The sequence below is a fragment of the Oncorhynchus clarkii genome, chromosome 3 (genome assembly GCF_045791955.1).
Source record: "Oncorhynchus clarkii lewisi isolate Uvic-CL-2024 chromosome 3, UVic_Ocla_1.0, whole genome shotgun sequence".
NCBI classification, from domain to species: domain Eukaryota; kingdom Metazoa; phylum Chordata; class Actinopteri; order Salmoniformes; family Salmonidae; genus Oncorhynchus; species Oncorhynchus clarkii.
In genome coordinates, this window is record NC_092149.1 from 62,727,829 (window position 1) to 62,754,585 (window position 26,757).

At 45.6% G+C, this 26,757-nt stretch overlaps 1 protein-coding gene across 1 annotated transcript in view; it reads right to left on the reverse strand.

Moving 5' to 3' along the window:
• LOC139401096 (zinc finger protein GLI2-like) overlaps positions 1 to 26,757 on the reverse strand; it is a 97,561-nt gene that overhangs the window by 17,096 nt on the left and 53,708 nt on the right. The window contains exons 4-6 of the mRNA XM_071145588.1: positions 16,845 to 17,050; positions 9,170 to 9,367; positions 753 to 954 (exon numbers count right to left, since the gene is read on the reverse strand). Of these exons, the coding sequence (XP_071001689.1) occupies positions 753 to 954; positions 9,170 to 9,367; positions 16,845 to 17,050 (606 nt within the window). The remainder of the gene's footprint in view (positions 1 to 752; positions 955 to 9,169; positions 9,368 to 16,844; positions 17,051 to 26,757) is intronic.

Consider the following 26,757-nt stretch of genomic DNA (forward strand, 5'->3'; position numbering starts at 1 on the left):
TCAACTGTAAGTGCTGTTATTGTGAAGTGGAGAGAAACATCAGCCGTGAAGTGGTAGGCCACACAAGCTCAGGACCGCCGGGGGCTGAAGTGCATAGTGTGTAAAAAATCATCTGTCCTGTTGCAAGACTCACTACTGAGTTGCAAACTGCCTTTGGAAGCCTTCCTCGGGAGCTTCATGAAATGGGTTTCAATGGCCAAGCAGCCGCACACAAGCCTAAGATCACCATGCTTGCCGCCATTGGACTCTGCAGCAGTGGAAACATGTTCTCTGGAGTGATGAATCACGCTTCACCATCTGGTGGACGAATTTGGGTTTGGCAGATGCCAGGAGAATACTACCTGCCCCAATGCATAGTGCCAACTGTAAAGTTTGGTGAAGGAGGAATAATGGTCGTGGCTGTGTTTCGGGCTAGGCCCCTAAGTTCCAGTGAAGGGAAATCTTAACACTACAGCATACAATGACATTCTAGACAATTCTGTTTCCAACTTTTGGGATGGATTGGAACACCGACCGAGAGCCAAGCCGAATTGCCCAACATCAGTGCCCAACCTTACTAATGCTCTTGTGGCTGAATGGAAGCAAGTCCCCGCAGCAATATTCCAACATCTAGTGGAAAACCGTCCCAGAAGAGTGGAGTCTATTATAGCGGCAAAGGGGGCACCAACTCCATATTAATGCCCATGATTTTGGAATGACATGTTTGACGAGCAGGTGTCCACATACTTTTGGTCATGTAGTGTATCTTGTACCTGATGCCGCTGACGGACAGGTGTCCGTAGGAGCTGCTGGCTGCAGAGCTGGAGCGTGAGTTGTTAATGTAGGCCACGAGGGAGTTGGGCGAGGTACGGATCATGGTCTGCAGGTCGATGCTGGCGTCTGAGAGAGGGGAGATGGACAGGGCTCGCTTTCTGTTCAGCCTGGGGGTCAGTCTGGGGCTGGAGAACCGGGACACTGCAGATCGAGAGCACCAATCAATCAAACAAACATATTTATAAAGCCTTCTTAACATCAGCAGTGCTTTGCAGTACCCAGGCTAAACCCCAACGAGAAAGCCTATACACACAACATGCTAGTGACCCTTTCTCCCTAACCTGACTAAGTGTTACAACAATTGTGAGAAGAAAACAAAATGTCACTAGTAGTACACTCCCACAGCATACTAAAAATTAAGAACACTAATGTCAGTCAGACAGTAAACCCCCAAAGAGTTACAGTTTTAAGATGAAAGAAGAAGAAACCTGTTAATCCAGAGGTGTTCTAGTAGAGGTCATTCTAGTGCTAGTCTAGCCTAGACTAAGGTACAGTCCCCCTCAGTCTGTCTATGCAGTACCAAATGGCACCCTATCTATATTTAGTGCACTGCACTACTTTTGACCAAAAAGTAGTGCACTACATAGCTAATAGGGTGCCATTTGGGATGTAACCTATATCTCTCTCCATCATCTCTCTAACACCACCCCAACCCTCCTCCTCCCCTTAATGCTCACATCCTCTTATGCATAATGAATCCCTCCCAATAATTTGCTGTAATTACCGTGATAAGAATCTCACCCAGTCAGTTGTATTTCAGCATGTTAAATGGAGGCAATTTAAACAAATTGATTTGAGAATACCATTAAAAGAATGAAGCATAGCTACAAAAGGTAAAGGTAAACCCAGAGAGTCATGGATGGCTTTTACCAAGCTGTTGTTGGAGCACGAATATTACAGTAAAAAAAAAATATGAAAAAACATTAAGTTTTTTCCCACAAACTGTTGATTTGGTATTGTGTAACATTTGACCCTTTTGGAACTAATTCCCTCAGGTTATGTATATAATCATCATTATTCTGTAAGAATGCATGTAGACATCCTTAACCGAGTTCTGTGCATGGAATTCTGACCTGAATTGAGCACGTAGTTCACTTTAACCTTCCTCTTTGGGACATGCAACGGAAAGTCCCTTTTACAGGCTACATAAAACAGTTCCAGGTGGTCAAAGACATTTGGAAAGATGTCTTTCAGGGTTGTTCAAAAAGTTAATTGAATTTTTCTTTGGTGGGATTGGGTTTGACGCTGTTCCTGTGGCAATGGGTGGCAGCTAGGGAGAGAAAGACAGAGATGGTGGTAGGGAAGGTAAAGGGAAAGTGGGATACTTTCCCATTCAGTTGTACAACTGAATGCCTTCAACTGAAATGTGTCTTCCGCATTTAACTCAACCCCTCTGAATCAGAAAGGTGCAGGGGGGCAGCCTTAAATCGACATCCACGTCTTTGGCGACCGGGGAACAGTGGGTTAACTGCCTTGCTCAGGGGCAGAACGACAGATTTTTACCTTGTCAGCTCAGGGATTCGACCCAGCAACCTTTCGGTAGGGGGTAATGGCTAGCAGAATACGGGGTAAGGATGGGGGTAGCGTTGGCCAGCTGCTGTGGGCCAACAGGTGCTGAGTATTATCCCTGGTGTGATGTGGCGTGGCAGGACACATACCAGGGCAGAGTGGTGGGGGTAGTACTGGTCTGGGATGGGGGGTTATTAGGCCTAACAGGGGGCATCATCAGAGGCGCTGGCAACAGGAAGTTCTTAATAGCTCCTATCACACCTCCCCAAAACACACGGACAGACGCACACACCACCACCTGCCAACATGTCAAACACACCACTGTCAACCTGCAGCCAATCCTCTGACCCTTTATTGGGTAAATTAGTGATCCTTTCTTCCAGGCCATATGGACCCAGAGACCACTATACTTATATACCTATGGCCGTAAAAAAACGGTAGTCTTATACATGGTGTGTGTGTGTGGGTAGGTGTCGGGGCCTGCGCACGTGTGTGGGTGTGTGTGAAAAAGACTTATGTTGCTGAGTTGTAAAACAAAAGGCTTATGTGCTTACTTAAAGAGCTGCAGGACTTCAGAGGGACTCTGGCTGCTCTATGAAAACTCAGCTGTAGAGATGTCTGAAAAAGTTGGCAAAAACAACATTCGGTCCCTAAGAATGTTCTTCTATGAAGCTAAAAAAATAAATGTGTCAAGTATCATTAGGCATATTGCGAAAGGAGGGGGGGTTATCAGGGGAGTAGAGGGGGAGGAGAGAGGGGGTGGAGTGGGGAGAGGAGTGGGTTGCTACCCGGATACGACAGTGGTTTATATTATACTCTTTAGAAAGGCTAGGGGTGGATTCAGATTTGCATCGAGTGTAATGGCTCTTTCTATCTTGCCTGGGAATGGGCTGGCCCATTGTGGAGCTGCCGTGTGTTTGTCTGTGTGTGTGTCTGGGTCTGTGTGTGTGGTGCAGCGGTCTTATTCATCTCTGCTCACCACAGAACAGAACTGAATCTCAGGGGAGATTAGCTTATTAATGTGCCACTTTATAAAGCAGGAAACTAAGCGAGGTACGTCTCACAGCCTGGCGAAACTGGCGCCTGCCTCACCCCCTGGACACCCTTACCAAAAGAAAGCCTTAAACCTCATACCCCAACCCCCAAAACCCTCCATATCCCTAGCCCCAGACATGGTCTCAACCCCTTCACAAAATGCTGATTCACCCCCCAAAAACCCACCCCTATATCCCCAGACATACTATAGTAACAACCCCCTAAACCCACCATCCCACACCCCTACCCTCAGATATTGTCTCAACCCCTTTCATACCTGATACCTCTAACCCCAAAATCCCCATCCCCAGAAAAACTGTAGGTTCTCCCCACTCCCTGCGGGTGTCTCAGGGGGAGTTGGTATATGCTGAAAAACACGTGTGTAAAAGGACAAAAATAAGCACCCCTGTGAGGTCATTGTTGTATCTGCTCTGCCTGAGGTCACTCAGGCAACACACACAGTGATGGAGTGCTTTATCGATGGCGGGGCTCTAATTTAGGGGTATGCCAGGTTCTGGCAGCAGGGAGGTGGCGTGGCGCTGGCCCGAGGGATATGTCCTGTTCTCTAGGTCTAGGACTGTCTCTGTGGGAGCAGAGTGGAGCACAGGGAGGGTTGGCTATAATTGGGGGATCTGGACTGATATATAGGTTCATAATTACAGGCACTTGAGTGCACATTAACAAAAAAAACTAAAAGGGGGCTGAGCGATTATTTTAAGCATCTGCCTTGCTGTTTTGATGGAAATGGCTTTGTGGAAAATCTGAATACTGTAATTGAAGGGTAGTAATCCTTAATCCTTTACCCCCCCCCGTGCCTCCCAGTACAACCCCCAAACCAAAGCCCCCCGAATGAGAGTTGGCACAGGTTCCACACACAGCACACAAAGGTAGTCTCCCTTTGTTCAGTGCAACAGGCTTTAGAGGCCTGTAGTTAGTAGTTAGCCTGAGAGAATGATATTACAATGGGATGTAGGGTCTCTTTATCTGGGCTCTGTTTTCCCATCAGGAGAGCCAGTGGAGCCCTGTGGAGGGCCTGGCTTTGTTGGGTCATTTAGTTAGGAGTGTTGATTCACTACCTCCGCTGCTCTCTGGCTATGTCGGTCTGTCTCTCTCTCTGGTCTCTCTTTCACTCGGTCTCTCTTTCTAGTAGGGTTGCTGTACAGTGGATCCACTACCTACACTGCTCTAGCTCTCTCTCTTTCAGATGACCCCAGACTGAGGTAAAGCATGAGGGGTCAGGCGTTGGTCCTCCGAGGCGAGGGAGGGAGGCCCAGTGCGAGGCCCAATCTCCTCCCTAAACAACACCGCAGCCTGGGTACCAGCCAGCCAAGAGCCCCAGCCAAGTTCAGCCACCCCCGATCCCCTCTGCTCTCCTCCGAGTGGGGAGGAATGTTTATTTTTCCTGGTAAATCTCGCTAATACCATCACTGCACATTTTATTAGAGGGAGCTCACTGCGATGATTCCCCTATGAGCCCCCAGTGTCCTGCTAAAGCCAGCTGTGTGTTTTTGTGTATGTGCACACTTCTGCCGGGGGCTCATGTGTGTTCATACAGTAAGTGTTTGTGTATGTAGTCCGCAGGGACTGGACAAGACCCCCCTCATTCTCCGTCCCTTCCTCCCTCCCTCCTCCCCAAACACTAAGATCTCTTTTTCCTCTGACTGCATGGCAGACATTTACTTTGGCAGCAGCTATTGTCATGGGACCTTTGAGTTTCTTTTCCCGGCAGCAGGGTCCTATGCTGTTAGTGCTCTACAACCCTCCCCCCTTGTTCAGCCTTGTTTGGCGCGTTCCTCAGTGAGCTTACTATTAAGACATGATGAAGTGTAATCTGTAGGATTTACAGTATTTAAGTTTACACTGAAAAGGGTGAAAATGCTGATCCAGCTAGAGCAGGGGTGGCTAATCATTTTGTCTTAAGGGCCACATCGGCATTAAAAAAATTCAGAGGAGGGCTGTACAGATTATTTTCCAGACCGATTTGTTCCATCTATCCATCGATCTATCTGAGATTTCTGGGTGAGACCACTCATAACATCACACGCCACACGCAATAGATTTACTAAGGGCTTTAGGGAACAAGGCCCAACTGGCCTCTGCCTGGTCTGGTGGAAACATTTGTGTCTGTTATTAGCGGGGGAAATTGGTCTATGTTGTTTTAGTGGATGAGCGCGTCAGAGCACGCCACTGGCACGGAGGCACACTTGGCATTTCAGCACGGCCCACGCTAACCAACCAACTGACGGACGGCAGGAGGATCTGTCGGTGTTTGTTTTGTAGGCCTGTCGGAGCAGACTGCATGTAGCCTACATGGCACCCATGCCTCAATCAGTCACACAGTGGGCGGAGGAGAGGAGCAGAGAGCTACTGGGGTGCGTCCCAAATGGCACTCTATTCCCTATACTGTATAGTGCAGTAATTTTGACCAGGGCCCATAATGTGTTCTTAGAGAAAGCATTACTACTTAGCTACCTACTCCCCTTCACTCTCTGCGGAGCATAAGGCCTCAACAAAAAGATCCAAAACTGAGAATGGGTTTGCACACAGTCAGATTAATTATCAGATTATTGACTGTTTCATTAATTGTATTACTGTATACAATTGTCAACGTACTGTATACAGTACCACGCATGGGGACAGGGATACATGGTCTGTCCTGAGCAGCTAGCTCTGGGAAACTGGACAGCATCAGGGTGCCATGTTTAGTGTCATTTAGCTATGTTCTTGAGAAAAGACTCAGGTTATAGCTCTGCTTAATGGCAAGTGGTAAAACCTACAGTAAATCCATACATTTAGCCCTATGGAACTATGAGAACACCTGACTGTCTTAAAACTCTTAAGTACACCCGGTACTAGGGCTAGTCTGCAGAATTTTCCATTAACACATTTCTCTCTTTTATTAACCAGCACTATTTTTTAAGCCCACTCTCTCATGTTTGTAGTACTAATAGGAATCATTGGGAAGGGAAAATAACCAGCCATATTATAACTTTGGGTTCACTGAGGACTCAGCTCTTGTGGTAGGTCCAATGAATTTATTAGAGCATAAATTGATTTTTAAATATGCATATGAATTTCTTTTATTTTATCAGAGCTCGGCTTCCAAAACAAACGTAGCGGTCTCGATGCATATGTATCGCCCTCTCTGCCATTAAATGAGGTTCTTTATTCAGCCAGGCCGTATGCTGAGACTCTGAGCCATTAGCTGGCTGGCTAGGTCAATACAGAGCCTGTGTGTGTCTGTGGAGCTGCTAGCCTCGCTAACCGCACTGACGGAGAGCTTCAAGCCAGAGAGTGCCCAGGACGCTGACCACATCAAACCCAGCCAGGTCTGAGAAGTAGAGAACACCAAATAAACCTGCCAGGGGGAGGTGTGGAGGTGAGGGGGGTGCGGGGAGGCGAGGAGAAGGCCCAGTTCTGTGCTGTGTGAGTCGGTGTCTGTGGGTGTTTGAGCAAACAGCCTCCCCAAACAACTGTGGGAAGCCAGCAGCAGTGGCGGTCACGCCGGGAGAGAGAAGTGGGAGGATGGATGGAGGAATGGAGGGACGGAGTAGTGAAGGAGGAAGACAACAACCTCTATGCCCAAATCTGCATGCCCTCCCCTCCTCCTCCCTCTCTTCATGTTTGATTTAGTGATTGAGGGGTAATTTAAACGGTTCATTTCGAGGTGGATCCTGCGTTGGCAGGGATCATGGCGGTAAGGTTTTCCTAGCATGCACATGAGGATTGGTGCTTTAGCGTCACGCAGGGTGGACGGAGAGCGTGACAGGAGGTGCAAACACCGTTAGATGGTAGATGGCTCGTTCTCGCTCTTTTCCCTTGGGTGGTTTGAGACCGGATAAAAGTGATATGGATACCTAACCGGGAGTCTGTGCCAGGCAGGCAGAGAATGTATGCGTTTGACGGTCGAAAGGCATCGAAAGGCTTACTTTCATGGACAGTTTAGTTTAGCTTTCCACTCTGTAGCACTGTATTGCCCATTCATACAGCTAACTGGAAGGTTCCTGAGTTGAAATAATCTCCAGGTCCTAGCAGCATTATTAGGCCTTACTTGTCACTCTGTTCTTAGGCCTGGGACTGTCTGCAAGGCTATGGTCCCTGACCATATGTCTGACCTCTCCTGTGAAAAGCAGGGTTGTTCACCACGTCTCTTCTGTCACACTGTCACTAAATCTCCCCTGCCTGCCACTATCCTCTATCCCTGCCGTTAGATTGCACAAGCAGAGCAGGGACCACAGATTTACAGTATACCTGCCATAACACTGACTGAGAAACAGAGAAGAGACAGATTCAGAAGCCCTGGCATCTGCTGCTGCCTGAAATATAGTCCATCCACTGCCAAACCTCTCTCTCTCTCTTTCTCTATTTGTCTCTCATCTCTGTCTCATCTCTCACACACTTACTCTCTCTCTCTCCATCTCATTCTCTCCTCTTTCTTCCTCTCTCTCTACCTCTTTTCCTCTCCCTCTACCTCTTTTCCTCTCCCTCTACCTCTTTTCCTCTCCCTCTACCTCTTTTCCTCTCCCTCTTTTCCTCTCCCTCTTTTCCTCTCCCTCTACCTCTTTTCCTCTCCCTCTACCTCTTTTCCTCTCCCTCTACCTCTTTTCCTCTCCCTCTACCTCTTTTCCTCTCCCTCTACCTCTCACCATGGTTGCCCTTTTAAGGTTACCACTGTGGATTTGTAGGATGTTACTCATAACAGAGTAACACACCTGAAACACTGTGTGACTAGCTGTGTAAATTAGAGGCCTGTGTTGGGAGAACAGTGGTGGGCCTTTCTGTCATGGGCTTTTCTGTGTTTATAGACACCCCCTGCTACAACTGAGGGTTTTTATAAGTCAAGGAATGCTCCTCTTGCTTTGATGTGGGGAAGTCTTACACACAGAAAGCCATAAGAAGAAGAAAGGACATCTATGAAAAGCACAGCACCACATACCTGGAGGTAAGCACAAAGGGTGATGAGGCTCTTAGTATTTAGTAGTGTGGCATATGGGTACTTCACAATGTACACTGAGTATACAAAACATTAAGAACACCTGCTCTTTCCATGACATAAACTGACCAGGTAAAAGCTGTGATCCCTTATTGACCAGGTAAATCCACTTCAATCAGTGTAGATGAAGGGGACAAAAACAGGTTAGAGAAGGATTTTTAAGCCTTGAGACAATAGAGACATGGATTATTTATGTGTGCCATTCAGATTTAAGTGCCTTTAAACTGGGTATGGTAGTAGGTGCCAGGCGCACCAGTTTGTGTCAAGAACTGCAACACTGCTGTGTTTTTCACGCTCAACAGTTTCCCGTGTGTATCAAGAATGGTCAACCACCCAAAGAGCATCCAGTCAACTTGACACAACTGTGGAAAGAAATGGAGTCAACATGGGCCAGCATACATGTGGAACTCTTTCGACACCTTGTAGAGTCCATGCCCTGACAAATTGAGGCTGTTCTGAGGGGGAGGGGGGTGCAACTCAATATTACAAAGTTGTTCCTAATGCTTGGTACACTCAGTGAGGTGGGAGAGTCCCACATATGATAGTCAGTGTGACCTGGGCTGTGTCAGGTCAAAAGTAGTTCAGGGGTAGGAAACCCTGTAGAGGCACTTCATGTTTTGTTTTAGACCAGGTGATGAATTTAGGCAATTAAGTTGAGTGATTGGTAGAATCAGGTGTGGTGTCTGGTTGGGAAAGAATCCTGCAGTGCAGTGGCTGTTGCACTCAAGGACCAGGGTTGCCAACCCCTGATCTAGGGAATCGGATGTCATTTGGGGTACAACCCAGGATGGTGTGTTTCAGGATTTCAGGATCACTCACCATCCACAGGGCTGATGTAGTCGGGCAGGTGTGCTGCTGCGGCTGCTGCTGCTGCTGCGGCCGCCCCGGTCTGCATGATGAGGTCTCCGTAAGTGCTCCTGCCACTGGCCATGAGGTGGTAGTAATCTGTAGGGTTGGCACCTGGAGGTGGAGGGGGCAGGCTGAACAGACCATGCTCCTTCAGGTGCTCATGGGTCACTGTCGGACAGAGATGGAGAGAGGGGTGAGATGTGAGAGATGTGTCACAGGTCAACTAATGAACAACTGACATGGGGACAGGGAAGACTGACACAGGAACAGACAGAGAGAGAGACGGGGGGGGGGGGGGGGGGGTGAAATGAGAGGACGCAGAGAGACACAGACCAAAACAGTGAGTAGTAGATTTGACAGACGGAGAGACAGAGGGGAACAGACATGGTGCGCTGCTTCACAGGTTTGAAGATCTATGCTACAGAAGATGCCTGGAGGGCAAAAGGCTTTTGATAAAAGATAGGTGAAGTCTTTGAGGTTTGCTGAGGTGTGTGAATGACCCCGGGGGGTAAACGAAGAAGAGAAAGAAGGAGGGAATAGAACATTCCTGCTCTTCTCCTGTCTCGCACATAAATTCATTGAGACAGATTACCCGCACGTGTGCGCACACACACACACACACACACACACACACACACACACACACACACACACACACACACACACACACACACACACACACACACACACACACACACACACACACACACACACACACAGTGGTAGAGAAGGGAAACCCTTGAGCATTACGGAAATATTGATGTAGAACGTGTTAACACCTGCACCCTGTAAACCCACATTTAAAAATGTCACAAGCTGTAAGAGGGAGATGTAGATTTGTTTTATTTCCTTTTGCAGCGAGCCACTGAGGCCTATATCCATAACTGTGGCCTCCTCCCCTAGTTTCCTGCTCTCCGTTTGCCCCTGTGGATATATCTGAGGCTAACGTCTCCACAGATAGAGAAAGGAGGAGCGGAAGAAAGTAGGGATGGAAGGGTGGAGAATTGAACTCCCTTAAAGGGCCTAATGTAGTGGTGTCAAACCAATTTGACCCTGGGGGTCCGTATTCAGTCATCAAAGAGGTCCAGAGGGCTGCACTGAAAATGTGCTATATTTCCTCGCCGTAAAAATGTGCAAAATATTGTCCTCTATCCATAGTTTTTACAATTTCCGATGCTCCCTGAATGTCTAGCTGTCATTTGGGTGATTATTAGCAAGATGGACACAGTCAAGAAACTGTATGAATGTAGGTCTATTATCATTTCTACACAGTTTCCATTTGGTTTTAGTCATTTTAAAGTATATATGTTTTACTCCAACCACCCCTGACTATTGTTAGTTAGATAAACTGGGGAGAAGAGAGAGAGGGGGGAAGGAGGGGTGGAGGTTTGAGCCTCCTTCCTCTGCAGTGCCTAAACCATGGGCCACATCAAAACGGTCCTATCAGGACTAATTAGGGCTGGCTGTGGTAAAAAAAAAAGAACAGGCGTCTGTTTGTGCTGGCTAGGAGGCCCACAGAGAAGCTTTAGTTTCTCCTCGCCTGCCCGGATCACATAACCACTTCCAGTAGCTGCTTTGTTTGGACTGGACAGACAGACTGAGGATGGTGGAGGGTAGTGGACTGGACAGACAGACTGAGGATGGTGGAGGGTAGTGGACTGGACAGACAGACTGAGGATGGTGGAGGGTAGTGGACTGGACAGACAGACTGAGGATGGTGGAGAGTAGTGGACTGGACAGACAGACTGAGGATGGTGGAGGGTAGTGGACTGGACAGACAGACTGAGGATGGTGGAGGGTAGTGGACTGGACAGACCGAATGAGGATGGTGGAGAGTAGTGGACTGGACAGACAGACTGAGGATGGTGGAGAGTAGTGGACTGGACAGACAGACTGAGGATGGTGGAGAGTAGTGGACTGGACAGACCGAATGAGGATGGTGGAGAGTAGTGGACTGGACAGACCGAATGAGGATGGTGGAGAGTAGTGGATAGGTAAGACACAAGGACTTGAGCATGGTAGTGGAGGGTAGAGGATAAAACCAGTAGTCGTCCCGGTGAAACCAGCTCAAAAAGCCAGGGAATTCAACAGACAGAACGCAGAGCCTCCTTGCTCTGCGTTCTATCTCATTTACATGGTTTGGAGTGACCCTACACTGCTGTATCAGACATATAGTAGACATTGACAACACTGACGATAAAGGGTGTGGATGTTTCCTATAATTGGAAGATCTGTCCCTTTCTTGATTAAACCAAGTTGATATGCTGATAAAATGGACTGATTTTATAACTCCACAACAACATAGGAAAAATTATAATCTCTGGGACAAGTAACAGTAGTGTCCAGGCATTAGGTTACTAAAACTACACTCAAAACAAGCTGTCTACAACTACTTTACAGGTATTCTATCTCTAGAATTATCTACAGTATTCTCCAATAGGCTCCAAGCTTACACAACTTTATTTATGTTCACTCAAGCTTAATGCCCTCCATTTTATGACATACTTCTTTGCCACTGCTGCCACTTTATCAGTGACAGAATCTCTTCCGCATTGCTTCTCCTAAAAGCCACAAAGCCATTAAAGTCAACAGGGGAGTACACTCAGTGATTTATCATTGGGCCTCTAAGACAGCTCTATCTCTCAGCCTTTGTCGCCTCTCAGGCAGCTCTCTCTACTCCCTTCAACCTGTTGTTGTAACAGGGTCCTGAGGACAGGCTTGTCATCATATGAGCTCCATATTGGGGAGGGAAATGTGCTTTGTTAGTCTTTGCTAATTTCCATGGTTTCCGATACCCAAACATTTGTTCAGAAACGTATACACACATTCTAGCATGTGTACACATACTCTTCCTTTCTCTCTCTAGCTCTCTTACACTCACATAAGCACTCACACATTCATGCACGCTCACGCATGCAAACACACACACACACACACACACACACAGTACACTTAAGTGATAATGCCCGGGCATTATACAACGGGTAACCAACATTTAATGATTTACAGTTTAAGTTGGAAGTTTACATACACCTTAGCCAAATACATTTAAACTCAGTTTTTCACAATTCCTGACATTTAATCCTAGTAAAAATTCCCTTTCTTAGGTCAGTTAGGATCACCACTTTATTTGAAGAATGTGAAATGTCAGAATAATAGTAGAGAGAATGATTTATTTAAGCTTTTGTTTCTTTCATCACATGCCCAGTGGGTCAGAAGTTTACATACACTCAATTAGTATTTGATAGCATTGCCTTTAAATTGTTAAACTTGGGTCAAATGTTTTGGGTAGCCTTCCACAAGCTTCCCACAATAAATTGGGTGAATTTTATCCCATTCCTCCTGACAGAGCTGGTGTAACTGAGTCAGGTTTGTAGGCCTCCTTGCTCGCACACGCTTTTTCAGTTCTGTCCACAAATTTTCTATAGGATTCAGGTCAGGGCTTTGTGATGGCCACTCCAATACCTTGACTTGTTGCCCTTAAACCATTTTGCCACAACTTTGGAAGTATGCTTGGGGTCATTGTCCATTAGAAGACCCATTTGTGATCAAGCTTTAACTTCCTGACTGATGTCTTGAGATGTTGCTTCAATATATTCACATCATTTTCCTCCATCATGATGCCATCTATTTTGTGAAGTGCACTAGTCCCTCCTGCAGCAAAGCACCCCCATAACATGATGCTGCCACCCCCGTGCTTCACGGTTGGGATGGTGTTCTTCGGCTTGCAAGCCTCCCCCTTTTTCCTCCAAACATAACAATTGTCATTATGGCCAAACAGTTATATTTTTGTTTCATCAGACCAGAGGACATTTCTCCAAAAAGTACAATCTTTGTCCCCATATGGTGTTGCAAACTGTAGTCTTGCTTTTTTAAGTTGGTTTTGGAGCAGTGGCTTCTTCCTTGCTGAGCGATCTTTCAGGTTATGTTGATATAGGACTCGTTTTACTGTGGATATAGATACTTTTGTACCTGTTTCCTCCAGCATATTCACAAGGTCCTTTGCTGTTGTTCTGAGATTGATTTGCACTTTTCACACCAAAGTACGTTCATCTCTAGGAGACAGAACACGTCTCCTTCCACGGCTGCGTGGTCCCATGGTGTTTATACTTGCATACTATTGTTTGTACAGATGAGCGTGGTACCTTCAGGTGTTTGGAAATTGCTCCCAAGGATGAACCAGACTTGTGGAGGACTACCATTTTTCTTCTGAGGTCTTAGATGATCTCTTTTGATTTTCCCATGATGGCAAGCAAAGAGGCATTGAGTTTGAAGGTAGACCTTGAAATACATCCACAGGTCCACCTCCAATTGACTCAAATGATGTCAATTAGCCTATCAGAAGCTTCTAAAGCCATGACATAATTTTCTGGAATTTTCCAAGCTGTTTAAAGGCACAGTCAAATTAGTGTATGTAAACTTCTGACCCACTGGAATTGTGATACAGTGCATTATAAGTGAAATAATCTGTCTGCAAACAATTGTTGGAAAAATTACTTGTGTCATGCACAAAATAGATGTCCTAACCGACTTGCCAAAACTATAGTTTGTTAACAAGAAATTTGTGGAGTGGTTGAAAAACTAGTTTTAATGACTCCAACCTAAGTGTATGTAAACTTCCCACTTCAACTGTATGTATTTTCATTAAAAACGTTATTTAAATCTATTCATATTATTTAATCCTTCCACAAAATATAGTCCTGACACAAATCTAGGGTTGCTACCCAAGCCGGCTGGTCGTTCGTTCTATTGGTTTGGTTGCCGGTGACGTGGCCCAGTCGTTGAGTCTTCTTGTTCTGCATCTGTGGACTCATCCCTGACTTTGTTCTAAATGCTCTATTGCTATACTGGGTGGCAACGTTCTTATTCCTTGCTTGCTAGCTAGCCAACTACGAATATTTTACAGTCACGTCAAACAGCACAGCCAGAATAACAACAAAGTAGCTGCGTTTGTGTTTGTTTAAGCTGTTTTCTAGTGATATTTATTTGGATACATCAATGATAATGAGCTAATGATACACTATTTCACCTGGAATAGATAATGTGCTCTGTCGTCAGGACATTGTTGTTCAGAGGAACTAGCCAACAACACAGAAAACACAATCACTTCAAACTGAAGCTGGAAATACTGCAAACTAGATGCACTTCATTTCGTTTGACCTGTTTTTACTTCGTTTTGTTTTAACCAGTTTTTAAATGGACATTTAAATATCCACTAAAATGATGCTGATTCATGATTTCGACTGGCTGAGAAAAGCTGCCTGCCTGTCTGTCTGTCTCATTCTGACTCCCAACACGTTCATTACTATGGGACAGTTGGAGATTGAATTTAAATACTGAAACAATATTGCAAATATCAAAAGGGTAAGATAGCAAGTTTTACCGCTATTGAAAACCAATTGCTAGTCTAAAAGAAATGGGAGATAATGTCTAGATGCTTTTTACAGTGGAGATCAAGTTCATAAATTGTCTGGCTAGTGGATTGCGCAGTGAGATGGAACAGAGTAAATAGGCATTTCAACGTCATAGCTTTAGCCGGTGGTAACTTGTGGAATAAACACCGGCTGGAATGCGGTTTTAACCAATGAGCGTCCTGGATAAGACCCACCCGTTGTATAAACCATACACATCCCATTACATGAGAGGATGAAAGGAAAAAAGTTTTAATGTAGCAGAGTGTATTAGGTGTTAGACAAATTTTCACAGTATGGTGGGTAATCTGGTGTGTAAACAACATAACACATATACCCAGGTGTGTTCTGGGAGATGTGTTCCAGACATTCTCTCTCTGTGTTTATAGTGAGAACTATCCATTAAGTGTTATTTCCCTTAAACACAGCCTGATCCTCTCATCTCACCTCCTTAAAACTGAACCGAATGTCTGTAAATCTATCAACACACACCCTTACATAACAAGTTTCAAACTATATTTCTGTCTTATTTTTAGGATTTGTATATACACCACTCCAAAAAATAAAGGGAACACTAAAATAACACATCCTAGATCTGAATGAATGAAATATTCTTATTAAAATACTTTTTTCTTTACATAGTTGAATGTGCTGACAACAAAATCACACAAAAATGTTCAATGGAAATCAAATTGAGGGAGGTCTGGATTTGGAGTCACACTCAAAATTAAATTGGAAAACCACACTACAGGCTGATCCAACTTTGATGTAATGTCCTTAAAACAAGTCAAAATGAGGCTCAGTGGTGTGTGTGGCCTCCACGTGCCTGTATGACCTCCCTACAACGCCTGGGCATGCTCCTGATGAGGTGGCGGATGGTCTCCTGAGGGATCTCCTCCCAGACCTGGACTAAAGCATCCGCCAACTCCTGGACAGTCTGTGGTGCAACGTGGCGTTGGTGGATGGAGCGAGACATGATGTCCCAGATGTGCTCAATTGGATTCAGGTCTGGGGAATAGGCGGGCCAGTCCATAGCATCAATGCCTTCCTCTTGCAGGAACTGCTGACACACTCCAGCCACATGAGGTCTAGCATTGTCTTGCATTGGGAGGAACCCAGGGCCAACCGCACCAGCATATGGTCTCACAAGGGGTCTGAGGATCTCATCTCGGTACCTAATGGCAGTCAGGCTACCTCTGGCGAGCACATGGAGGGCTGTGCGGCCCCCCAAAGAAATGCCAACACACACCATGACTGACCCACCACCAAACCGGTCATGCTGGAGGATGTTGCAGGCAGCAGAACGTTCTCCACAGCGTCTCCAGACTCTGTCACGTCTGTCACATGTGCTCAGTGTGAACCTGCTTTCATCTGTGAAGAGCACAGGGCGCCAGTGGCGAATTTGCCAATCTTGGTGTCCTCTGGCAAATGCCAAACGTCCTGCACGGTGTTGCGCTGTAAGCACAATCCCCACCTGTGGACGTCGGGCCCTCATACCACCCTCATGGAGCAGACACATGCACATTTGTGGCCTGCTGGAGGTAATTTTGCAGGGCTCTGGCAGTGCTCCTCCTGCTCCTCCTTGCACAAAGGTGGAGGTAGCGGTCCTGCTGTTGGGTTGCTGCCCTCCTACGGCCTCCTCCACGTCTCCTGATGTACTGGCCTGTCTCCTGGTAGCGCCTCCATGCTCTGGACACTACGCTGACAGACACAGCAAACCTTCTTGCCACAGCTCGCATTGATGTGCCATCCTGGATGAGCTGCATTACCTGAGCCACTTATGTGGGTTGTAGACTCTGTCTCATGCTACCACTAGAGTGAAAGCACCGCCAGCATTCAAAAGTGACCAAAACATCAGCCAGGAAGCATAGGAACTGAGAAGTGGTCTGTGGTCACCACCTGCAGAACCACTCCTTTATTGGGGGTGTCTTGCTAATTGCCTATATTTTCCACCTGTTGTCTATTCCATTTGCACAACAGCATGTGAAATGTATTGTCAATCAGTGTTGCTTCCTAAGTGGACAGTTTGATTTCACAGAAGTGTGATTGACTTGGAGTTACATTGTGTTGTTTAAGTGTTCCCTTTATTTTTTTGAGCAGTGTATATCATGTACAATCTGACAGATATGGGCGTAGAAAATATGATGCACTTTTTAATATTTTGTATTTCTTTTAATGCTCTGTTACAGTAAGCTCCCCTATAACTGCCAGTAGTTTGTATGTGTGTGTCTCACCTTCTGCAGGGCTGAGTCCACGGGCAGCAGAGATCATGGAGAGGGTGGGGCTGCTGTGCATGGAGCGGAGGTAGTGCTCCATCTGGGGGTGGACGTAGGAGTGAGGGGGGCTGAAGGGGGAATCCCCCGTCCCTGCTGCGTGGGGGGACAGACGGATCAGAGAGATGCCGTCTGAGATGACCGGGCTGCCTGCTAGGCCATGATGTCTGGAAAGAGAGAGGGAAAATGAGTTAGTAACAGAAATAGAGTGAAAGAGACAACCATGCACAAGCATGAATACATTGAAAGAGTAATGCAAATCAGTGTTTAGTACAATAGGATTTTAGTGAATTGAACATGTTAGTGGTTTACATGTGCTGTATGTCTGCCATTCAGGTCGGTCCCTGAAAACATGCACATGTCAATCCAAATCCACTACTAGCGTTCCTGATCTGTCCTAGTGAACCGCTCCTGCCTGAAGCATTGAACAAGTTGAGACTGAGTGTCTCAGACTACACTCCTATGAAAAAGCCTACTGTTTGGGTGTCTGTTTGGGTGGGCACAGCCAAGGTGTCTCTCATATTAGTACTTAGCCCTGTTACGAGTCAGCACATCCATCCGGATGTAACTGTAAAAAACTGAGGCGTCTAGTTGGCCACCTTCAAGCTACCAGATTAATAGAACAAGATACCCTGACTAAAGTTGAGTCATTGATAATATAGCCCACAGGTCACAGTCAGTGGGATATAAATGTGTCATCTGTTGGCAGGTAACTAGCAGGTCTGCTTGTAGAAACACAGCCAGGAGGCTGCTGTAACTCTTGATAGCTACTCCCTGAAGCCAGAATAGAACACTGAATACCGTGCCGGCTGTCTGCTGGCCGCTGGCACAGTTCTTTTAACTGTTTTTGGCAAAGCTTGTTCTTTGAAGGGGCATGCTACTCCTTGTGTTAATATGGTTGTTGGGTCTAATTGAAACCTCTGTGTGTGGTGAGCCAGGCAGTACAGCACCTGGAAACAGGTGAAGAGGAGAAGATGTCAGGTTTTAAAGAAAGCAGGCCAGTACCACATCCTCACCTCTCCAGTCTCTATCTGCTGCTATACAGGCTTACAGGCTTCTCCTATACTACAGGCTGCTTCTCTTAACCAATGAGTAGATGTGTCCAGAGGCATTTTTAAAGAAAGCAGGCCAGTACCACGACCTCACACTTCATTAGTCTCCAAATTACCACTTTAATGAGTCACAGTATGCTGTCCATTGGGGAGGGGGGAGGAGAGGGTTGATGAAGTGGAGCGGGACATGGGGGTGGATTCGGGAGAGTGGGATGAGGAGGTGGGGGAGGATGGGAGAAAGTGGGGACGATGGGGTTGGGGGCTCAGCGTACCAGACTTCAGTCTGCTCAACTGATGAGATGCAGGGCAGGCAGGCAACACACAAAAACAACTCAAATGCTCTTGCTTTGAAGAAAAAAGTATTTGAAGCCGATATAAGTTAGTATACACAAAGATGTTTTAACATCCATTAGTTATAATGATAAGAATTCATATTAGATACTACTTGGACCTTAGACTTACAACACACATTTCCGTAGTAAATGCTGATATGTGCCAGGAGTACATGAGGTAAAGAAAATAGTTGAAATACTGATATGGCTTCTTCCCGTAAAATCTGTGGATTTGGTTATACTGATCTCCCACTGAAATCCATAGGGATGAGAAGCTGGCAGAGGCTGGTTGTGGGTCTGAAAGGTGGGTCTGAGATGTTAGCGTTCTTGGCAAGGCCTGGGTTCACCTCAGTCTCTCATTTATACCCCTCTCTGTTTGGGAGCCAACCTGCACCCAACCCAGCTCTTGCTGCTCCCTCCGTTTCCAGTAAACGCCTACAGACAACCAGCCTTGTCTGATGGCCAACTTTCTGCCGTCAACCCCTCCAATGGACGGCCCATAAAGAGGTCTCTGTTCTGGGGGAGCTGAGAAGAAACAGACGCTCCATACACAAAAACACAAGCTGATTCCCTCCCCTTGGAGCTTCCACCCGGCGCAGGTCTAGAGGCCTGTGCAAGTTTCACAGATTAGCGTTCAGCTAACCTGATGCTCCAGGTTTCGTAAAACTGGCACCAGAGTGCTCTTATCTGTCTGAGTAATTTACTACGGACCATGCTGGTTGGTCACCGTCCTTCATGTTTAGCCACAGTGTTCCCGGTTATCGCTGCGCTGTGGGGGGAGTGTCATTTGGAGGCACCGGTGGGATCTGAGGTGTGACGACCCCAAAGAGCCTTTAGAGCGGGCTGAGGCTGCGATCCCAAATGGCACCCTATTCCTTATATAGTGCACTACTTTTGACCAAAGCCCTATGGACCCTGGTCAAAAGTATTGCACTAAATAGGGAATATGGTACAATTTTGGACGTTGACTGACTCGCCTGTGGTCCCGACCTCAGCCACAGAGAATCAACACAGAGTACACAAGTGAACATTTTCAAATGTGCCATTTCTTAATAAACATTTAAAGCCAGATAAGAGGCCAATGTTGTGTTTATACATACAGTGGTATTGGACTCCTTTCAAGTATTTGGAATATAAGTCAATACACTTAATTGAAACTCTGAAATTGAAATTGGCTAGTTTGTGGAGGCTGTGAATGCTCTCCCTTATGGGAGCCCCCTCCTAGATGGAATCTAAACAAGCTTGAAGTGCAAAAATGAACAACTAACCTGACTGGTGCAAAATTAATTGGTCGTGCCCTACCTCCCAGACTTAAATGAGTTATTTGATCAGAGCTCAAATGAAGAAATGACATACAATTGACACATATACCTTTCTTAAATCCCTTGAATTCCTTTGTTTCAATGGTGAAGCGTTTCTGAATGCCTTTTTCGATGGGGTTCTTTGAGCTTCAAAATACCGCAGTAACACATTGCAGTTTTCACACATAATCATCATCAAAACCTTATTTGTCTGTCACAGTATGACACAGAACATGTTAACAAACACCATTAATCACACACGTGCGTGTTTGAGTCTTTGATAATGAGGTGAAATGTACTACCTTGGCCTGTCATGAGACAAGCAATAGGAGACCTCTCTGACAGCTACTATTATTGAAGTCTTGTCAATCTGCCCTCTTTCTGGCAAGATGTTACTTGAACTGTTTCTCCACAGACAGGTCTTAGTCACAGACAGAGCATGTAGTGCAACAATCCTGAACAAACAAGCCTGTGAGAGCAGGCTGTCTCTACATCAGAACCTGTCATTTAAAGAGAATTCCATCATACATAGCGCCATGGGTGGCTACCAGACTAAACTGATGAAACTGAAGTGGTCCTTTGTAGCTCAGTTAGCAGGGCATGGCGCTTGCAACGCCAGGATAGAGGGTTTGATTTCCGGAACCACCCATACATAACATGTATGAAAGCATGACTGTGAAAGGACCTGCATGGTCAATCTGATGTCTGCAGTGGCCATACAGCATTTACTGCGATACGGCCTCTGCAGAATTCATGGCATTCATACTTCATGCGCTTCCTGTAACAACGCAGAGCTGTTACGAAGGAAGTTTTCAAGAAAGTGAGTTTGTGTTTATATAGGACCTCCCGGCCCACCTACTGTCAACCAGCTATACAAAGTCCTCCACATTGTTACAAAATTTGGGAGGTGCACGGTGATGCAGTACGGAGCTCGATTTGGCACGGGGCTTGATTTGGCCTCTGCATGCCTCTGGAGGCTTCTCAATTGTGTCACCCCCTCCATACGGATCCTCCGACCACATTTTCAGATCAAGCATAAATGGGTTTTAAGTCGCTTTGGATAAAAGCATCTGCTAAATGGCATTTATAATTTATTTTATTATTATTATTTATATTATGAAGTCATTAGGAGAGTGGAAGACAGACAGTCGTCTCTTTATCTTTGTCTGTAGCTATGTACAGTGCATTTAGAAGGCATTCAGAATCACTTTTTCCATGTTACAGCCTTATTCTAAAATGTATTAAATCGTTTCCCCCCCCCCCTCAATCTACACAATACCACATAATGACAAAGCAAAAACAGGTTATTAGGAATGTATAAAAAAACAACTGAAATATCACATTTACATAAGTACCCTTTACTCAGTACTTTGTTGAAGCATCTTTGGCAGCAATTATAGCCTCGAGTCTTCTTGGGTATGATGCTACAAGCTTGGCACACCTGTATTTGGGGGGTTTCTCCCATTCTTCTCTGCAGATCCTCTCAAGCTCTGTCAGGTTGGATGGGGAGCGTCGCTGCACAGATATTTTCAGGTCTCTCCAGAGATGTTCGATCGGGTTCAAGTCCGGGCTCTGGCTGGGCCAACAAAGGACATTCAGAGACTTGTCTCGAAGCCACTCCTGCGTTTTCTTGGCTGTGTGCTTAGGGTTGTTGTCCTGTTGGAAGGTGAACCTTTGCTCCAGTCTGAGGTCCTGAGCGCTCTAGAGCATATTTTCATCAAGGATCTCTCTGTACTTTACACCATTCATCTTTCCCTCAATCCTAACTAGTCACCTAGTCCCTGCCGCTGAAAAACATCCCCTCAGCATGATGCTGCCACAACCATGCTTCACCGTAGGGAAGGTATTGGCCAAGGGATGAGCAGTGCCTAGTTCCTCCAGACATGACGCTTGGTATTCTGGCTAAAGAGTTCAATCTAGGTTTCATCAGACCAGAGAATCTTGTTTCTCATGGTCTGGGAGTCCTTTAGGTACCTTTTAGCAAACTCCAAGCGGGCTGTCATGTGCATTTTACTGAGGAGTGGCTTCCGTCTGACCACTCTATAATAAATGTCTGATTTGTGGAATGCTGCAGGAAGGTTCTTCCATCTCACCTCCCTGATCGAGGGCCTTCCCCCCCGTTTGCTCAGTGTGGCCAGCTCTAGGAAGAGTCTTGATTCCCAACTTATTCCATTTAAGAATGATGGAGGCCACTGTGTTCTTGGGACCTCAATGCTGCAGAAATGTTTTGGTACCCTTCCCCAGATCTGTGTCTCGACACAATCCTGCCTCTGAGCTCTATGGACAATTCCTTCGACCTCGTGGCTTGGTTTTTGCTCTGACGTGCACTGTCAATTGTGGGACCTTATATAGACAGGTGTGTGCCTTTCCAAATAATGTCTAATCAATTGGATTTACCACAGGTGGACTCCAATCAAGTTGTAGAAACATCTCAAGAATGATCAATGGAAACAGGATTCACCTGAGCTCAATTTCAAGTCTCATATAAAGGGTCAAGTACTTATGTAAAGTAAAGTACATAAAGGGTCTGAGTACTTATATAAATAAGGTATGTTTTTATTTTTAATACATTTGCTAAAATAAAAAAATAAAAAACATTTTTCGCTTTGTCATTTTTTATTTATTTTGGGGTATTGTGCATAGATTGAGGAGTCCATTTTTGTTATTTCATCCATTTCAAAATAAAGCTGTAACATAACAAAATGGGGAAAGGGTGAAGGGGTCTGAATACTTTCCAAATGCACTGTATATTGTAGGAGGAGTAGAAAGTGGAGAATGAATACAAGCCACACAACCTACAGTACATTTCTACTTGAGGTAATTGTTGTTTTCTTCACTGTATGATTACCAGCTTATGTAGCTACTCTCTGCTATCCCATTGTTGGATTCCTAGTGTGAGAAAAAGTGCATTTGGACAAGGGATTGCTTGTTTGAGCTTCAAAAACATATGAGTAAGTGCATAACTGTGTGTATGCATGTGGAGTACAGAGGATAGGGGAGGGGGATGTTTCTGTGCGGTCCTTTTGGTGTGGGGCAGGGCAGTAAATGGACATAGGCTGGTTAGGGCCACCTGGACCTACTGTATTCAACACCTCTTTTTAAGTAGCCTTAGTCTTTACGGCAACTCCAGGTTGTTGGAACAAGGAGTTAAGGAAGCCTTTCTCTGGACCAACAGACAGACAGATAGCAGCCTTTACCTCTCCTCCCCAACACTGAAGGTTATGTGAATTCAGGCATCCTGTTTCGGTGGATCTCTCGCTCTCTACTTTCTTTGCCTGACTGTCTGGAACCGCCAACAAGTTAGTATTTGCCTCTCTGGCATGTTTTTCCCTACTGGCTCAGCAGATGAATTACGACGTGACACACTCTCGTCTGTACTTCTGGGCAGCCACTCCCATTGAGATAAATCACTGTGTCTGTGTGTCAAATGGCACCCTATTCCCTATATAGTGCACTACTTTTGACAAGGGCCCATAGGGATCTGGTCAAAAGTAGTGCACTATAAAGGGGATTGGGTGCCATTTGGGATGCAAGCTGTGTTACCCCACAGGGGCTGGGGATGGGGCTGCAGTGAGCTCCTAGTTGTTTTTGGGACTCTTCATCAGGATGCTGAGGATTTGGACTCAAACTTTGATGGTATACTATTCTTTAACAAGTGGACTCTGTGTACAGCAGACAAAGGAATGAGGATGACCTAGAAACCTAGTGGGGACAGTAGCTAGTATGCAAAGACACACTTATCTTTTATTCTGATTCAACTTGGTGACTTCTGCAGTTCTTCAAACCAAATGATCTAAATTTGCCAGATAAATCTTGACATTTTCAAACCATTTGATTGATAGCTGCTTCTGTCCTTTCATGAATGCATTCCTCACAATAATTCACAGGAACCTTTAAATCCTCCCATTAGTACTGAGTGAAGGCTAGAACCAACATCCTAAAAAACTGAGTGTCAATGGACTGACAGCCTATCAACATGCTCAGGATCAACCCAATCTTCCAATGCTAACCAATCAGCATGCTCAAGATCGTCTTCCCTTCTAACGCACGCTCGGGAACTGTACTTTAAACTACAAATAAAACAAATATCTGATCTGGAAAGTCCATTTAATCAACACATTCCAAGCCTAGACTGATTGCCTGGTAAGCTGGACCGCATGTGTTTGCGTACAGGGGTGGTGCAGGCCACAGCTCTCCGGCTCCACCTCACAAAACCTTCAGAATTCAGTTCAGTTCAATGCTGCAATTTGGATCCAACTCCCAAAAAGAATAAATAGCGGTCCTGCTGATCTGGAATGAGTGGGGATCTGTTTTCTGCTTCCTCTCGTTGTGTTGCCGTTTATGTTCTGGGAACGGAAGGCTGGATTTTGGGTACTAATTACCCCCTCCAACATGTTGGCAGAGAGAAGAGGCTGGCTTCCCTCTTCACTGACTTGTGGGTTCACACAGAGGATGCCCATTCCCACAATCCACTTTAGGCCTACACCGCACATTATAAGCACTGTCTCAAAGCAAAGCTCTGTACTGTTACACTGTCTCAGAGCAAGCAAGCGCTGTACTGTTGAGGGATGAATGCATCTTTCCCAAAATGTCCCAATCTTTCTCCAAAGAACTTCGCCAAATTCCCCTAGTCCAGACAAGCGAAATGCTCCAGGCATTTTACTCTTATGTCTTTGGTGCATCTAGCCATATCCATGAGTAACCAAGAGGCCTATCTAGCCAGGTACTGACTGATGCAGCATCCCTCCCTAGGAACTGGTTCTGGCTCTTGTTCCTCCTGTTCTTTCCATGATATAGACTGACTAGGTGAATCCAGGTGAAAACGATGATGCCTTATTGATGTTATTTGTTAAATCCTCTTCAATCAGTGTAGATGAAGGCTAGGAGACTAGTTGAAGAATGATTTTTAGTCCTTGAGACATGGTTTGTGTATGTGTGACATTCAGAGGGTGAATGGGCAAGACAAAATATTTAAGTGCCTTTGAAAAGGGTATGGTAGTAGGTGCCAGGCACATTTCACGCTAAACAGTTTCCTGTGTGTATCAAGAATGGTCCACCACCAAAGGACACCCAGCCAACTTGACACAACTGTGGGCGGCTTTGGAGTCAACATGGGCCAGCATCCTTGTGGAACGCTTGACACCTTGTGGAGTCCATGCCCCAATGAAGTGAGGCTGTTCTGAGGGCAAATGTGGTTGCAACTCAATATTAGGAAGGTGCTCCTAATGTTTTGTTCACTCAGTGTATATGGAAACTAGTTATAAACAGAGAAGGAACTGTCCCATATCTAGCTCTGTTCTGAGGCGCTGCCAGACAGGCATGAAGGCAGCATCCATCCCTTCTACCAGAGTAGGAATAGTCCGATAGCTGTAAATTTGACAGCTCTGACAAAATGACCCATGCCCTCATTATTTTCCAAGCAAACAGTGATGAAGGGTCTCAGTGCGGAACTGTCTTGTTCAGGTAGACAGGAAGCAGAACCCCTGACATACTGCAGTGTGGGTAACAAAGCGACATACACCACCAACATATGACACCACTACTTAATTTGCAGAGCAAGGTATATGTAATTAGGGTGATTTTGGCACAGGCGGAGGAACAGACAGCTAGATCAGGGCATTGATGAATTAGGGGAGCACTGTCAAGATCAAATCACATTAATCATGGCAGTGGGAGTAAGGACCCTGTTTTCAACTCCACTCGTCCTCCTCCCTGGTTTGTCTAGTGATGAATAGCTTTTCCACTGCAGGAACAATGTATGTATCACCATCACCATCAGATCTGGGAATGCAAATAGAAGTCCCACAAACCTATTGATTTGTTTCATCCACCTCTTTGTGTTTTTTAAGATAAGCGGAGAAAGGAGAGGAGAGCTGGCAATGTTAAGCAGACCAAACTTTTTCTGGGACGGACAACAAATTAAAAGGTGTGGACTGGATAGAAATGTGTCAGTTTGGGTGGAGCCTGAATGACAAAAATAAACCCAATTTGGCCAAAGTTCTGTCTATCTTTCTTTCTTGATAGCTTGCATGCCTGCCTGCCTCAGTCTGTCTGTCTGCCTGTCTGTCTGTCTGCCTGACAAATCCCTCTCTGTGGATCTCCTCTAATGTGAAGAGGATGTCTCTCTGGCAATGCTCCCTAGCGTTTCAGCGCACAATGCCAGCGGGACTACAGAGCTTTCCAAGTCCCACACCATGAAACGAAAGGAAGGGAGATACGAACGGAAATGTTAACATTCTGTTGTATTGGTGCTAAACCGACTGGTTCTTTATTTTCTCCTTTCTCTCTCTCAGTATCATCTGTCTTTAATATGGACCTGGCTTTCTCTCTCTCCGTATCATCTGTCTTTAATATGGACCTGGCTTTCCCTCTCTCCGTTTGGAAAGGTTCCTCTCTCTCTGACTCGGATGAAAGGAGGGAGAGATGGCGGGACCACCGAGGGTAAATCACTACAGGGTGATGACTGACTGACCTGCTCATTCACATTCTTGTAAAGAACAGGACACACTCCAGAAAACATTCAAGTACATTTTCATTTAATTAAAGATAAGGTTTAACAAACTTAAACAGAAGCCAGTGCCCAACAATTCAGCTAGATAAGGTATTCCCAAACTGGGGTATGCAATACCATCGGAGGTACGCCAAATACATTTTTTTCTTCACATTTTCAAACAGTGCATTTAGCTGCTGCTCATGTTGGTATCTGTACTGATGGCGCAAAACCCATGACATAGTGGAGTGGTAACGCACGTGCAAGCAGTTGCTCCCGACGCCACTTGGGTACACTGCAACATCCACCGAGAGGCTCTTGCTGCCAAGGAAAGGAATGCCTGAAAGCTTGAAAGACGTTTTGGAAACTACAGTGAAAATGGTTAACTTTATTAAAGCAAGGCCCCTGAACTCTCATGTATTTTCTGCACTATGCAATGATATGGGCAGCGACCATGTAACGCTTTTACAACATACAGAAGTTTGCTGGTTATCAAGGTGCAAAGTACTGACACGTTTTTTTTAATTGAGAGACGACCTTAAAGTTTTCTTTACTGACCATAATTTTCATTTGTCTGACCGCTTGCATGATGACGAGTTTCTCACACGACTGGCCTATCTGGGTGATGTTTTTCCTCGCCTGAATCTTCTGAATCTAGGATTACAGGGACTCTCCGCAACTATATTCAATGTGCAGGAC